The sequence below is a fragment of the Theropithecus gelada genome, chromosome 5 (assembly GCF_003255815.1).
Source record: "Theropithecus gelada isolate Dixy chromosome 5, Tgel_1.0, whole genome shotgun sequence".
Lineage (NCBI taxonomy): Eukaryota > Metazoa > Chordata > Mammalia > Primates > Cercopithecidae > Theropithecus > Theropithecus gelada.
Window position 1 is genome coordinate 97399666 of NC_037672.1, and position 17217 is coordinate 97416882.

The 17217-nt window shown below is 34.9% G+C and overlaps 1 protein-coding gene across 4 annotated transcripts in view; it reads right to left on the reverse strand.

The window, feature by feature from the left end:
• DNAJB14 (DnaJ heat shock protein family (Hsp40) member B14) overlaps positions 1 to 17217 on the reverse strand; it is a 51059-nt gene that overhangs the window by 19630 nt on the left and 14212 nt on the right. The window contains exons 2-4 of one of the 4 annotated variants that reach the window (XR_003119609.1): positions 14858 to 15029; positions 8737 to 8792; positions 6992 to 7137 (exon numbers count right to left, since the gene is read on the reverse strand). Coding sequence is in view for 3 of the 4 variants with exons in the window: in XM_025386799.1 (XP_025242584.1) it covers positions 6992 to 7137; positions 14858 to 15029 (318 nt within the window). In the remaining variant the exon portion in view is untranslated. Of the gene's footprint in view, positions 1 to 6991; positions 7138 to 7212; positions 7844 to 8736; positions 8793 to 14857; positions 15030 to 17217 lie in introns of those variants that run through there. The other 3 variants (XM_025386802.1, XM_025386799.1, XM_025386800.1) reach the window with 3 other exon arrangements.

The following is a 17217-nucleotide window of genomic DNA, read 5'->3' on the forward strand; positions in this document are numbered from 1 at the left end:
CCTGTTTTCTTTTGACTGATATTTGCATGATATAGTTTTTCAATCTTATTTTTATTCTGGACATAGTGTTATCAAATAATTTTCTTGTAGACAACATACAGCAAAATCATGTTTTGTTTTTAAAACAAGGTCTCGCTCTGTTACCCCAGCTGGAGTGCAGTGGCACAATCACAGGTCACTGCAGCCCCAAACCCCCAGGCTCAAGTGATTCTCCTGCCTCAGCCTCCTAAGTAGCTGGGATAACAGACACGTGCTACCACATCCAGATGATTTTTTAATTTTTTGTAGAGATGGGGGTCTCACTGTTGGCTAGGTTGATCTTGAACTCATGGGCTCAACTGATCCTCCCACCTTCGCCTCCCAAAGTGCTAGGAATATATAGGCGTGAGCCACTTCACCTAGTGAAATCATGCTTTTAAAACGCATTATACCAAAAGACTTTTAATTGGCATAGACAGGTCACTTACATGTAATGTAATTACTGTTAAGTTAGGGTTTAAGCCTGCCATTTTATTTTTTATTTTCTGTCCTTTCATTCCTGTTTTCTTTTTCCTGACATCCTATGAGTTAGTTACTTGAACATTTTTTAGAATTCCATTTTGACTTATCTATAGTCTGTTCTGAGTATATATCTTTGTATAACTTTTTAGTGGTTGCTCTAGGCATTATATATACATTATATACACATAATTTATATGTATTATATATACATAATATATACATAATTTATAATCCTCTGGTGTCATCATTTTGTTAGTTTGAATTAAGTACAGAATCCTTACCTCCCTTTACTTCCCTTTATCTTCCCCTATTTAAAACATAATTGCCAGCCAGGCGCGGTGGCTCATGCCTGTAATCCCAGTACTTTGGGAGGCTGAGACGGGTGGATCATGTGATTGAGAGATCGAGACCATCCTGGTCAACATGGTGAAACCCTGTCTCTACTAAAAATATAAAAAAAAAAATTAGCTGGGTGTGGTGGCGCAAGCCTGTAATCCCAGCTACTCAGGAGGCTGAGGCAGGAAAATCGCTTGAACCCGGGAGACGGAGGTTGTAGTGAGCAGAGATTGTGCCACTGCACTCCAGTCTGGGTGACAGAGAGAGATTACATCTCAAAAAAACAAACAAAAAAATAATTGCCTTATGTATTTTCTTTACATACATCTAAAACCTTATCAATGTTGTAATTTTTGCTTCAAATATCAAACAAACTCAAGAGAAGCAAAAGTATACTGTATTTAACCATATTTTTGCTTACCATGTGTCTTAGTCCATTCAGATTGCTATAACAAAATATCATAAATTGGATAGTTTATAACCAAATCTATTTCTCACAGCTACAGAGGCTGAGGCTTAGATCAAGACACTGGCAGACTCAGTGTCTTGGTGAGGGCCTGCTTTCTGGTTCACAAATGGTTCCTTCTGTGTCTTCACAAGGTAGAATCCCACCTCCCAAGGCCTCACCTCCTAATACCATCACATTTGTGACTAGGTTTCAACATACAAACTTTGGGGCACCACAAATAATACCAGAGTACCGTGTTCTTTCTTTCCTCTTGGTATTTCAAGATTCTTTCTTTTATTGTGTCCTTTTGTTTAAAGAACTTCCTTTAGCTATTCTCTTAGGTTGTATTTGCTCATGACAAATTTTCCCATTTTTCCTTCATCTGACAAATGTCTGGATTTCCCCTTCATTCCTGAAAGATATTTTTGCTGAGTATAGGATTCTAGGATGACAGTTCCTTTTCCTTCAGCACTTGAAATATGTGCCACTTCTTTCTGGCCTCTGTGGTTTCTGATGTGAAATCTGCTGTCACTTAAATTGCTTTTCCCCCTATAGGTAAAGCATCATTTCTCTTTTGCTGTTTTCAAGCCTTTGTCTTTAGTTTTCAAAAGTTTGACAATGATGTGTCTTGGTGTGGCTTTCTTTGGGTTTATCAGTTTGGGGTTCATTCAGCTGGAATCTATAGGCTTCTATCTTTTGCCAAATTTGGGAAGTTTTCAACCTTTAATTTTCTGAGTACCTTTTCAGCTCTGCCTTCTTTCTCCCTTCTTCTAGGACACTAATCACTTAAATATTAGAGCTTGTGCTATAGTCCCACCAGTCTCTGAGGCTATGTCCTTTTTCATTTGAGCTTATTCTCTATGTTCAAATTGGATAACATCTATTTTTCTATTTTCTAGCTCACCAATTATTTCCTCTATCTGTCCATTCTGCTGTTTATTCCACTTACTGATAGTTTTTATTTTTGAATTGTAAAATTTCTATTTTGTTCTTTATACTTTAATAGCTTTGCTCAGACTTTCTATTGCTTTGCAAAGATTATTTTGTTTTAAGCTTATTTGTAGATGCTCATTGAAACATATGACCACCCATTGAAACATTTATATGATCATAAACATTCTATAGTTTTCAGATATTCCTGGTTGTTAGACTGACAAGTAATTTTCAACTGAAACTTCGTAATATGGGGTATTATCTTATGAGAGTCTGGATCTTATTTATATATTTTGTTTTTATTGTATTCCTCTGACTCCACTTCAGCAGAGAAGGGGGAATACCATCTCATTGTTCCTAAGTGGGAGTGGAAGTCCAGGTTTTTTCCCTTGGCCTGTGAAGACACTCAAGGGGAAGGGTCCCATTGGATAGATACAGAAGTTCCCTTATGGGAACATCAGACCTCCACTTATATCTTGCTGGCTAGGAGGAGAAGAGATGCTTCATTACTGTTCTCCATTTAACTTCACTGACACCATAAGGAAATGACTTTGTTACCTCTGGGTGGTGATTAAAGTCCTGACTGTACATTAGGCTACCTCTGATACTACCCCAGCAGGGAGAATGAGCACCCTTTCACTGCCAGGTGGAGGTGAAAGTCCACATGATCCCCACTGACATTGTGAGGGAAGCCTTTCTTACTGCCCAGCATAAATGAAAGTCTAAGCTATCTAGTTAACCTTCTCTGTTACCATCCCAGGAGGGAGCTTAGAGCATCTCATTACAGCATAGAGGGGGTGGTAGTCTAGGCTCTCTACTCAGCCTTTGCTAGTGTGGGTCAGAGTGGGGCAACAGTTTTTCCTGTGGTGTTTGCAGTAGAGTGGCTACTGTTTTTCTGTCTTTCTAGGCTATCCCTTTCCTGATCATTTGGCTAGATAAGGCAGGCTTTTCTTGGGGCTTTTCTGTCTATACTTATTGGTGTTTTTGTGTTACCTACTCCTCCAGCATCTAATCTGGGATCTATATGGGGTAAAAAAAGAATACGTAGGCCACGCACGGTGGCTCATGCTGGTAATCCCAGCACTTTGGGAGGCTGAGGTGGGTGCATCACAAGGTCAGGAGTTCAAGACCAGCCTGGCCAAGATGGTGAAAACCCCATCTCTAGTAAAAATACAAAAAAATTAGCCAGGTGTAGTGGCAGGCGCCTGTAATCCCAGCTACTCAGAAAGCTGAGGCAGAGAATTGCTTGAAGCCAAGAGGCAGAGGTTGCAGTGAGCCAAGACTGTGTCACTGCATTCCAGCCTGGGCGACACAGAAAGACTCCGTCAAAAACAAACAAACAAACAAACAAAAAAACCTAAGCAACTAACTGCTGTGTTGTTCTTTGAATCCTGAGGTCCCTACCTAGTTGGTCTACCTTTTTTCTCTCCACCTTTCAGAGTCTTCCTTTGTTTGTTTTCTTTATTTTATATATTAATGTTTGGGGTTTTCAGTTGTACTCATTGGGAGAGATAGGAAAAAGTATATCTGTCCTATCTTCCTGAAAGTGGAAGTCCTCATGGAATTTTAGATCACCCACCTCATTCTCGCTGCCAAGCTTTTGCTATCCCCTCTCTTCTCTAACCATAGACATCATGCTAACTCTTAAGAAAATTCTTAATTTTAACCTTAATTCTAACTATTATGAAGGCTTCTCCAACTACTCTGCTCACAATGAGACTTCATCTTTCTAACCTTTCTTTGGACATCTGTAGTCTGTTTTAGTATTTAAATATAGTTGGTCTTCTGTGAGATCCTGGGTAAATCTGAGTCTCAATTTTCTTATTTTTGAAATGAGGATGACGCTGGTCTCTTAACTATTTCATGAGATTTTTTAATAAGCATTAAATTTAAAAATGGGAATGAAAAACTGTAAGATGTTTCTTAAATGTGAGGCATTACTATATCACAAAACTTCTGTGTAAGGTTTATCTCCCCTTTATGAATTATAAATTCTTTGGGGAAGAAGATATCTCAGATTCTCTCATTGTACTTCTCTACAAGAACTAACCCAAATGGCAGAATTAAACTCTTTGTACTTAGAGATATACTCTAGATGTTCATATTGAACTACCAGAACTAATACAAGCAACAACTCCCATTCCACTATTACTTGTCAAGAAAACACATAAACAACTAATCTATGCTCTATTACTACATTCATGTGTATGTCAATAGACACAGGTATTATTCAAATAGTCTCTGAAATACTTGGGAATCTTTGAAGATAATGTAGAATGGGTATGTTTTGAAGACGTCTACATCAGAAAAAAGGAAAGGGACTCATTTCATTAAAATGTGTTTTAAAATATGTTTATATGTATTTTGCAAGTCACTTTACATGTAAATAAAATACTCCCCACTTGGGAAACTTATAATCCTAACTGGAAAGACAAAATAGCTACATGAACGTATGAGTTCATTCTCCTTGAGAACAATCTTTTTTATTTTTAAAGCTTTACAAAACACACAAATGAAACATCTCTTCATTTAATTACTAATTACCTCTTCATTTTCTATTCTTGAAGGAAATAAAAGCAAGTAGTTTCCATTTTCTGAAAAAAGTGTTTTAGTAATTACAGAGCAATCAATCCATACTTTAGCTTTTATAAAAAAGACAATAATATTGTCTTTGCTCAGAGATAAATGGCTTAGTATTCCAAAAACAGACTAGTTGGTTAAAAATAAAATAAGATGATACAGAAGACAATGAGAAGATCCTGTATGCCAAATGAATGAAACCTGCCATTTCTGTGTGATGATGCTATCTGTAATATTTTCTAATTAACTACTGTTACTAGCCAAGCATTTGTGGATTACAACTTGAGTTTTCTATGTAGTTTCCACTCAGTGAAAAATGAGCTCATCAGCCAGTTCCCTATTTTGATCCTCTTTGGGACTAATAAACTGGCATTCTGATTTACAGGTAATCTCTTTGTGTATTGAACAATGTGATCCTCTCCTCTAGATATAAATCATCTCCTGGCATGTTGGTAAGTATTAAGTCTCTAGTTTTGCAAAGCAGAGCACTAAACTCTGAAATGTACCACACAAAAGTATAACCAGTTTTGTAAAACCCCACTGAGTGTCTAGCTGGCTTCCTTAGGTGACATCTATGCTGCTAACCTATTCAAAACACTACAGAGGCTGTAGAAATATGTTACATACATTTAGTGTTATTCCAAGATGCTAATATGACTTCAATACAGAAGTTGAAGAAATAGTTTAATGTTCTTAGCATTAATGAAGAATTAACACTGAAATCACTTAGCAGATCACAAACATATGAATAATCCACTGCCAAAATATTTTAAACGTTTTTAAAACTCAAAAAACTTTAAATTAAATTTGTGGAACTCATAAATCTAAACTCACTTTTAGCTTTTGGGGGAATATATGATAATAAATTAGCTATTTAAAGATTTCAGTTACATTTTCTGATAACTCTGTGACTGCATACATTAGGCTCAAGCTATAAAACAAATTAAACAAATATTTATTCTACTTGACAATTCCATCAGAAATTTCCCAACTTTCTGTACTATTGAATTATAAATTAACCTAAGTGCTATTATCTGTGTTATTTTTAAAAATGAAAGCTTTACTTTTGTTTAATAAAGGTGTGTATTTGGAGGAAAGAAAATAATGGCACTATTTTCTGGACACATTCTTCAGGTAATGAACTGATGGAAATGTAATTTGCAAGTTAGTGTTTTCGAGTAAAGCTTTTCCTGTACTTTCAACATGCCACTTTTACTTTAAGGAAACAAACTGAGATGGCTCTCCCTGTCACAGTGGTAATTTACTGTCACCAGCACCACTTTGGCAGTGGCTTTTATTGGAATATATTATTAATTCCCAAATGTATTTTCCTTGGCAACTTCCTTCAAGAAACAAAACTGTTTTGGAAACAATCTTATCAGTATTTTCATGAAGGACCAATTGATTCTTCTATCTTTTTGGAAGGTGTTTAAAATGAGTATCTACTTCCAGTGATTCTAAGACCCCACCATTGTACTGTAAACATTATACACTGGCTTTATGAATGCCAAATTCACAAGAATGAACAATCACAAATTTAGGCATTTAACTATGAATTAGAAATTAATTATTACAAATAAATTGTATTTAACAAAATATAAAATGACAAAATCACTTCCCTGACATTTATTAAATTGGCAAAAAATTTAAAGACTATTGGGATGGAAAAGAAAAAATAAATAGTAGGCAAGAGGAATGATATTTTTAAAAAGAAAAAATGACATTAGCTAAAACGACATATATAAAATGAAAAAACTGGGCAAAGTATAACAGAAATAAAAGAACTCTGGGGAGATTTTTCTTAAATATCCAAGCTCCAGTCTATTGTACCTTAAAAACTCACAAAAACTATATTTTGCTTTTAGTTCCTTTAGAACCAGATGGCAATACGCTAGAAGCTCATGCATAATCATCACCCTACTTGTTCCTGGTAAACAAGAAAGCATGCATACGTGCCTAGAAAAGTTACTTAAGACTGTATCAGAACTGGAATATTGCTTTTGTGAAGCCAAACTGCATTTGTTTGACTTCGGGTATGACCAGTTAATACTGAAGTTTTAAAGGATTTTCCAGACCCTTGCTTGTGCTGGTCTCTAAATGCACCAGTCCAAAAGCAGAATTTAATATTCTGAAACACTATAAAGTGAATTTTAAAGAGAGCTTAGTAAAATTGCTTTAAAAGGTTTACTTTACTTTTAAAAGCATCTGTTGCTCCAGGTGCATGGTTTTTGTCTGGATGAAACTTCAAAGCAAGCTTTCTATAAGCTTTTTTCAAATCTTCATCACCAGCATCTTTCGTAACTCCAAGTACTTCATAGTAATTTTTACATTTGTTTATGCTGTGAACAAGAAAGTGTGTTATAATGTAAATTTCAAGGAAGACGGTCATGTAATATCTCTAATTTTTTAATTTATTAGAATGGTACAAAGAACTATCTGTGGACTCTTTCTCAAAATCTAATGATGGCTTATTTCTTTAAGGATTAGTTTACTTCATTCCCTTTTTCGACCACAGACCATTCCTCCAACCTCTTCCCCAGTCTAAGAAGAGTAAAACATGAAAATGTCCTTAGTGTAAGGTATCACAAGTACAGAGAAGTAAAGCAAAGCCCATAATAATCATGGATGAAAGTCAGAACATATATTGTAACTAAAATGAGACAATATGAACAATTTTTTACCACTCGTAAATGGATAAAGTAATTCCAAAACTCTTCAAAAGTGTGTCACAGCTAAGAATGAACATGCATTACATTCCAAAAATTTTGTTCTTGCATAATGTAGATCTAACCAACTATCAAATCAATAGTTTAGTATATGCAAAACAATTGCAGTATTCTATGGTTTAAATGTCAAATTAAGTTAGCCTATTTATTTATTTTTGGTATAGATGGGGTCTTGCTATGTTGGGGCTGAGGCTAGTCTCGAACTTCTGGCCTCAAATGATCCTCCCATCTCAGGCTTCCAAAGTGCTGGGATTATAGGCATAAACCACTGCACCCAGCCAGCCCTGTTATGCCGAAGATAATTTATCTGTGTCACTCTCTGAAAAAGATAACATCTCATGATAAAATATAACATGGTACTCAAAAAATGTTATCCCTGATTTTCATTGTGATAAGCACATTTCTAAAGATTATATACATACAGTTTGTACCTTAAATATTTAACAGATTTAAGCCTGGAGTATTTAAAGTACATTAGGATTAGAAAAGAAATACTCTGAATGGAACAGAGAACATTAAGTACAAGTGGATGCCAACCTTCTTCCACAATCTAGTAATTTACTTTCACAAAAGCCACAGTACATTTTCAAAATTTGTGGAGAGTACTTTGCAACTTTAGATGTGTTCCATGTGTGGGTGGCTTGATAACAGAGGTAGACAGAGGTAGTGACTGGCGAAATGATCTAGGGTATAAGTGGACACTGGCAGCAAAAGAACTGCAAAGACTGATTCAAAGTTTTCAAAGAAAAGAGACAAGATTGATTTTTTTTTTTTTTTTTTACTATTAAACCTATTAGATATCACAGTGCTGGGCACACAATAGGGTCTCAGTAAATATTTTCGAAGTAAATGAGCCTTAGCTTTCTTTATATAATGAAGGCATCCATCATTTGTTATATGAAATTGGAGGTTAAAAGGGCAAGCAATATAAAATTATACAAATTTACAGAAATTAAAATTGGATTTTTCTACTTTAGAGACTTAAAAAACATTGACATATGTCAATTTTGTTTAAAAAACATGACATTTCCTTTATTTAGTCAATAATATTTATTGAATACCTACTATGCCCAATGTTCTAGGTATTTGACATGTATCTCTAAACAAAAAAAGAGAATGATCCCCACCTGTGTGGAGACTCATTCTCCTAGAAATGTTTAGAAACTATGTGATAGAAATAAAGGAAATGGGGGGCATTTATAAAACACCTACTGTGTGTTAGGTACAGGTCCACGATCCCATATCAATGTTCTAATATCCATAAAGCTCTGAAAAATCAAAGTCATTCTATAACTAATTTTACTGCATAAAAAACTGAACTGGACTTAGATTTTGCCTCTAGGCAAAAATCTGACCTGAAAAGATGTGAAGCTACTACAGAATCTTCATTTATCCCATTTAAGTGTGAATACCTGTATGTTTTGCTGCAATATATTACTATTTGTTATGGACTGCTGTCCTAGACTCTAAGATGTATAATATATAATACACTGTCATTCCTTGGTATCCACAGGGGATTAGTTCCAGGATCCTCCCTCCTTGAATACCAAAATCTATGGATGCTCAAATGCCTGATATAAAATGGTGTAGTATTTACATATAACCTTTATGCATCTTCCCATGTACTTTAAATCATCTTTAGGTTATAAATAATACCTAAGACAATGTAAATGCTATGTAAACAGCTGTTACACTTTATTGGTTGTTTAATTTGTATTATTTTTTATTGTTGTATTATTTTTCACCAAATACTTTCAATTCACAGTTAGTTGAATCCACAGATGCAGAACCCATAGATGGAGAGCCGACTATATTAGTACCTCTCTAAAATACGAAGAATTCTGAATTCCAAATTGCATTTGGTCACAAAGATTTCACATAAAGAATTATAGAATTTTATTATACTGATTATTTTACACAAATTATCTCATTTACTCCTCATTTGGTAGACATTATTGCTGTTTAACCAATGAGAAAACCAGTCTTTGAGTGGTTAAGTAAATTGCCTAAATTCACATAATCAAGTAACAGATGAGAATGAGGACTTATTTCTTCAACAAATATTTACTAACAACAAATATTTACTTTCTGTTAGGCACAATTTCAGATGCTACAGTGTTGAATAAAACAATCACAAATTTACAATTGGAAGAAGAACGAGCAATAAACAAATATATAAGTAAAATATAATGTACACCATATGGTGATAAATATCTGGAGAAAAATAAAGTAGCTAATAGAAACAGAAAGGAAGGGCAGGCCTCCTATTTCAAATAAGTAATAAAGGAAGGCCTCACAAGTAAGAATTCAAATCTGTTCATCCGACTTGAAAATCTGCTGTCTCAGAACTGGAATACAGAAAAAAAGGATACCCTTCAGATTTCAAAGCGACCTATCATCTTCCTGTTTCTTTCTTACAATCAGTATTGAAGCCGACTCTCTTACCTCCTAGATCTTTGCAGCTGTTTTTGGTGCTAAGCACACCTTCTCTGCTTCTCCTCTTGGTTAGCTAGTTTCTACAACTCTCCGGACTCTGGCTTAACTCCTCCTTTTCCTAAGAATCCAGATTCCTCAGGACTAGGTTTGCTGCCCCTCTTACATCCTCCCCACATCCTCTGAACTTAGCCTTATCCCAACAATTACCACAGTGTACTACATTTGCCTCTTTACTTTTCTGACAACTCTTCTAGATTACTGATTCTTTGAAGGCAGGGATTATGTTTTGTTCACCATATATATTGGATGGATGGACAGATGACTTTCAATTTGAGAGCAGAAATGATGGGGATCTAAAAAGTCACATTCAGATCAAATGTGATGAATGCTGTCATGAAAATGTAGTTGGTAATAAAAGTCATTTGGAATAGAAGAGAAGCAGTTAACAGAAGTGAAACAGACTGTGAGACAAGATATACAGCTATGAATGTGGCAGACACTACCTGAATGCAAAAAATAAAAGGTAAGTTAAACACTGAACAATCCTAAAGCCATTACTGCTTGGTTTGAGTGTGTAGGATGTTGAATTATGTTCCAGATTAAGTCTCTAAATTGTCTTGTTTATAATTACTGAGCACAAAAGCCTGGTCAACTTAAAAAGCCAGCACAGGAGAAGGTTGCTGGATAGTATAGACAAAGTAGGTGAAAAACTACAGTGCTCTAGATAGGGTCATAAAGTTAAGAATTGCCACAGACGAGGAAAAAAAAAAAAAGACTAGACAGGAAAAACAGTTATTTCATTAAGTCTTAGCTGTATCCAGCTCTACCATATCTTCTCTGCACTAAATTTTTCATTATATATTAGAGCAGAAATTCTTGAGAAGCCAGCGGTTATAAAGTCATCATCACCAATGGACAGCCTGAAGGCTATGTATTTGAAGTAATGCTCCAAATATACCCATTCACCTAATTTTTCACACCTGAATGAGAAATTAGCATTCAGGTATCTATTTTCATTCATATTGTTGTTCATCATGCTCCTTTTCATCAGCTACATCTGTTTGTTACACTTTTTACAATCTGCTGCTTTCTAAAAGAGTAAAACCTTCTCCTGCCTCACTGAAGAATTAAAATAAATTTAAAAAGAGTAACCCATTACCTATCTTGGAAGGAAATAATGTACAAAAAGGCCAAAAGGATCTGTGTGGAGCTCAACAATGGGAAAACTCTGCCTGGTCCAGACTTTATGTCTTCTCTTATGTACATGGAAGCATAGTTGGTGGGAGAGGAAGGTCATTTTTCGATTCTCTTTTTTTCATGTGTGCTATATAGCTAATTATTTAAATATACTCCAAACTTAACTAGTGTTTAAGGAAACATTTATTTATTCCTGAGACAAGGAATTACTTATTTTATAAGTTTAGCAAAATGATTTCTTTTCTTCTCAAAGAACTGAAGCTTAAATCAAATCTTAAATTCAAATCCCCATAATTAAATTGACTTAACAGCTGTACAGTGTTTCTAATTGATAAATACAATGATACTCCCATTAATAATTTCACATTGATCTTGTAAAGTTTTTAAATGATACATTAAAGTTTCTCAATGGTATATTAAAAATTTCAAATAAGATCCATGACAACTTTGTCTCCATTATTTTTCAATATGCTTCAACTAAAAAAAAAAATCACCAAATTTAACAGAATATTAGTTTACAGAGTTACACACTTTTTCCTCAGTCTTACTGTAAGCTAGCTCTTACTTATGCAATGGATGCAGTATTATTGCAAGACTTCTCCCCATTGAGCCAAATTGTTACTGAGCAACTTGTTTGCATAATCATGCTAACCAACAAGATAACATGGCTTTCTTCAGAAAAATCCCCTGTGTATAGGTAAAAGAAAAAACAAAAACATACATCATGTAAGTGTTTGCTGGTGATCTGTACCCTCACTAAAGCAACACTTATGAAGGCTAATATAAGCGAAAAGGTATATTCAGCTAAGAAACTCACATAAAGTACAGACTGAAGTATTTTGAAAACGTAGGGATTCTCTTAGAGACTGTTCCAATCATATTTAGTCCCCCCCAAAAATTATATTTAATTAAAAAGGTATAATAAGATTACTGACCAGGGGACCAATCTTTAATACAGGTATACTACTAAGCTATTTCTTCCACTCCTAAAGAATTCATGGTCTCAAATGTGGCTGGGCCTCAAAGCTAAATCAGTCACACTCCATTCCCTTTGCTTTTATCCTCTGCAAATATTCCATACTTTTACCACTCTCTTAAGCTTTCAACCTCATCTCTTTTCTTCTTACTCTCAGAAGACCTCATCTCCAATTTGACAGAGAAAACAGAAAAATTCCCTCCACCTTTTATGTTTCCACCCGTCCAACTCTGGCCACACACAGAGCGTATCTACACTCACCATCATCTTTCATTCTTCCATTCTCAAGGTGTTTCTTTGCCTAGAGCCAGTTCCTCTGGGCTTTGGAGAACCACACACGCAACCACCCACATACACACAAAACCAACCCCATCCCACATATATATATAATCAATACCAGAACAAAGAGGCATCAATGCTCTTCCTTCCTTATTTCTACCACACCTTGGACTACTCTTCTTTTTCTTTCAAGGCTAGGGTAGAGGAAATGAAGAAACAGACTTTTTAAAAACACCAGATTTAGGAGATTCTTCTTTTCCAAAACTTTCAACCATAGTTTTTTGGTAGACTTTCAAATAGATAGGTGATTCTATATTCTTAAAAAAAAAAAAAAAATCATATATAATACATTTAACTTTCTTTGAACCCTTGAGAATATGTTCTCCCAACATAAAGTAAATCCTATAAGCAAGTACAATTTGTTTTAGGATGTGTTTTCCAGGAACATGTTTCAAGAATACTGCTTACTAACAAAAGTTTTTTACGAAATAATTTCAAAAGTAAGTTTCTCACTTATTCATTTCTTTCACTTATTCAGCTACCTCTGATACAGTACTATAGGTATAAAAGTGGTTAGTAGCATTATTTATATTCTCAAAGTGCTTCATTCATACTCATCAAATACTCTATAATGGCTTTACCATGATTAAGGAATACTTTTTTGTGCATTTGTTTGTTTGTTTCAGAAGGTGGCTTGCTCTGTCGCCCAGGCTGGAGTGCAGTGGTGCGATCTTGGCTCACTGCAACCTCTGCCTCTTGGGTTCAAGTGATTCTTCAGTCTCAGCCTCCCGAGTAGCTGGGATTACAGGTGCCTATCACCATGCCCGGCTACTTTTTCTATTTTTGGTAGAAATGAGGTTTTGCCATGTTGGCCAGGCTGGTCTTAAACTCCTGATCTCAGGTGATCTGCCCGCCTTGGCCTCCCAAAGTGCTAAGGTTACAGGCGTGAGCCACCACACCCAGAGAATTCTTTTTTCTCATTGTAATCACTCTCAAATAAAATGTTAAAACTAAGCTTTTGCGTTTAAATATATAGGGACAAATGCAAAGTATAAATATATGGGTATTTGATTTTAAAATTAAGATATGGTAAACCACTTTCCTTAATAAATAAAACCTATATCTCAAAATACACTTCAATTACAAATTATGGTAAATAAAAAGTTGAGAATGGGGTAAAAAGGTGAAAAAAGAAATAAAATTAAAAGAGAGACAAGAAAGAACAACTGAGAAAGAGATTTAACCTAACTAATTTTAACTACTCTTCACTTGAGTCAGTTCACTATATTATTATTCACTCTCCATGAGAATTCTTGAATCTCACTATATTATTATTCACTCTCCATGAGAATTCTTGAATTAATCTCTGTTCAGAATTCTTAATCTTTAGTTTCCCTAGCAAAGTAATATCAGTACAACATCAATACAGCTTCCTTAAGCTTTAGCAGGAAACAAAACAGACTTTTTTCTAGTGTTTCCAAAAGTTTCATCTCATTTGCAGAAAACCTTTTACTTATAAAATTTTTAAAAGCCAGATACCCAAAACCCAGTTTATAGCTTTTCAACTCTAACATTTCTGCTTGAAGTAAAAGTATATCATGAGGTAAAATTAAAAACAGAGACAGAATAATCAGAGTTAAAAATATACAAAAAGAAAAGACATTATAGTGTCTGCATATATATAGCCTTAAAAAATATATAAATAGAAAAAAATCCTTCACTAATATAAGTAGGAAATTGAAAATGTTGCTATTACACTCAATATTCCTCTCATGAAATTCTCCCATTTTCATCTATGTAAAATAAAACAATTCTTCATCCTCTTTTAATATTGCTATGCAAACAACATATTGTGTCAAAAAGCTGCAATAATTTTTCTTAAAAAAATTATTTGGAAAAAGCTTTGTAACTTGAGGTTACTTTAAAAAACAGAATATTCTATAGAGTTGGTACTTTACAGACTGGTTTTTTTTTTTTTTTTTTTGAGACGGAGTCTCGCTCTGTCGCCCAGGCTGGAGTGCAGTGGCCGGATCTCAGCTCACTGCAAGCTCCGCCTCCCGGGTTCACGCCATTCTCCTGCCTCAGCCTCCCGAGTAGCTGGGACTACAGGCGCCCGCCACCTCGCCCGGCTAGTTTTTTGTTTTGTTTTTTTTTTGTATTTTTTAGTAGAGACGGGGTTTCACCGTGTTAGCCAAGATGGTCTCGATCTCCTGACCTCGTGATCCACCCGTCTCGGCCTCCCAAAGTGCTGGGATTACAGGCTTGAGCCACCGCGCCCGGCCCCTACAGACTGGTTTTATAAAGCATATGAAGCATAAGACAAACCCAGAGTTCAATTCTTTGATGTCTATTCTTCTAATGTTATGTTTCACTTTTTTCAGGTGTTATAACATCAAAAAGTACAATACTAATTATGATTGAGATGTAAACCATATTTATTCCTACCTGAGAACTCCATCTACTTGGTCTTTGGTATAGCCTTTTCCACCTTCACCACTACCAGATGTGCTGTCCTTTGTGCCATTAGGCTTGTTTTGATCACCACTACCTGATGGTTTTCGGCAATGAGGGCTATTTCCAGCCGTGCTTCCATTTTTCATAATTATTTCCAATAGTGCTGTAGAAAGATAAAGTATACTGTGCCTGTTTACATCAAGGTACATACACAAGATCCTGAGAAGAAAGTTTTAAAGCAGACAAATTATGAACTGTGTTCTCCAAAAAGATTCACCATAGGATCTTTTTAATTAGCATGCATTCCCTTATGTACTTAACTTTTTACAGAACACTAATCACCACCTACAAGTAGAATGTTAAGTTAAAGCTAGTAACTGGAGATTATAATCATTCAATTATTTATGACATAATTTTATTCATCATATCATGTGACACTGCAGATTACCAAAGAAAAAGAGGTAAGTCCTTAAAGCAGCCAATGAGATCATCCACACAATAACAGAAATTTAGCCTTCCTCTTTAATTCTCAACAGCAACAACGGGAGCCAAGACACTGCAATATTATCATTCAAGTGCTCAGAAAAAATAAACTGCTAACTTGAGTTATGCACTAATTTTCCAGAAAGTGCACAAGATAAAAACATTTTCCAACAAATAGAAAATTTATCACTAAAAGATTTTGACTAGAGGATAGTGTAATATATACATTTCAGGCAAAAGGAAAACATTTACAGATAGGCTGAGATGCAAAAAGGAATGGTACGCAAATAGTGTGGTAAATACGAGAGTAAATGTGAACAATGTGTGTAAAAAAATAATAGTCTTATCAAGGATTTGCTTTTTAATAATCTGGGGAGGAGAAGCATAAAAGTAGGGGTAGAAGGAATGTGTATGAAATCAGGTTGGCCATATATATTCATAATGGTTCAAGACAGGTGAGTGATAGGGATTGATTATACTATTTTTTTCTCCTTTTGTGTGTGCTTGAAACTTTCCATAATAAAAGTTAAAACTAAACGTAAAAAATTTTATCAAAACTAATGCAAAAGGGAAATCCATCATCACTGTGGATTTTAACACATTTCAATCAGTATCTGACGAAAGGTAAATTTTAAGAAATCACTAAGGATACAGATAAGTTAGACATCAAATTTATAAGCTTTTTCTAAGGGATATAACATTATACCCAACTGGTGAATATTCCTTTCTCACAGGCCCACATTATTGATAGACCATAGAGTGGTACTCTTCAAATCTCAAAGAATTAGTACCATATACATATACCACAATATATGAACACAATACAGTTATGTGAGAAATCAGTTACAAAAAATGTAACTAAAAAAAAATCACAAATGGGTTGGGTGCGGTGGCTCACACCTGTAATCCCAGCACTTTGGGAGGCTGAGGCAGGTGGATCACGAGGTCAGGAGATGGAGACCATCCTGGCTAACATGGTGAAACTCCGTCGCCACTAAAAATACAAAAAATTAGCCAGGCATGGTGGCGGGCACCTGTAGTCTCAGCTACTTGGGAGGCTGAGGCAGAAGAATGGCGTGAACCCGGGAGGCGGAGCTTGCAGTGAGCCGAGATCGCACCACTGCACTCCAGTCTGGGAGACAGTGAGACTCTGTCTCAAAGAAAAAAAAAAAAAATCACAAATGGGTTGAAAAAACAAAATGACAAAAATCTAGACAGCTTGTGTATCAATGAAATAATTATAATAGAAATTACAAAATACTTAGAACTGAATAGAAATGAAAATACTACATATCAGAACTTGTGGGTCAACAACTACCTATCCACATGCAAAAGAATAAATTTGGACTCCATCACACTGGACACAAAAATTAACTCAGAATGGATCATGAACCTAAATGTAAGAGCTAAAGCTTCAAAACTCTTAGAAGAAAATACAGAAGTAAATCTTCATGATGTTGATTTAGGCAAAATATTCTTAACTATAGAAACAAAAGTAAAAGTGATAAAAGGAAAACAGAGAAAATGGGCTTTATCAAAATATAAAACTTTTGTACTTCAAAGGCTATCATCAACAGAATGAAAAAAAAGTTTACAAATAACATAACTGATTTTCAAAAAAAAAATGTATCCAGAATATATAAAGAATTCTTACATTTCAATAATAAAAAGATCAAAAACACAAGTTAAAAAAACGGGTGAAGGATCTGAAAGACATTTCTCCAAAACAAAAAAACAAATGGTCAATAAGCACACAAAAAAGTTGCTCAACATCATTAGCTATTAGGGAAATAAAAATCAAAACCACAAAGACATGTATCACTTCACACCCACAAGGATGGCTATAATCCAAAAGATGAACAATGGCA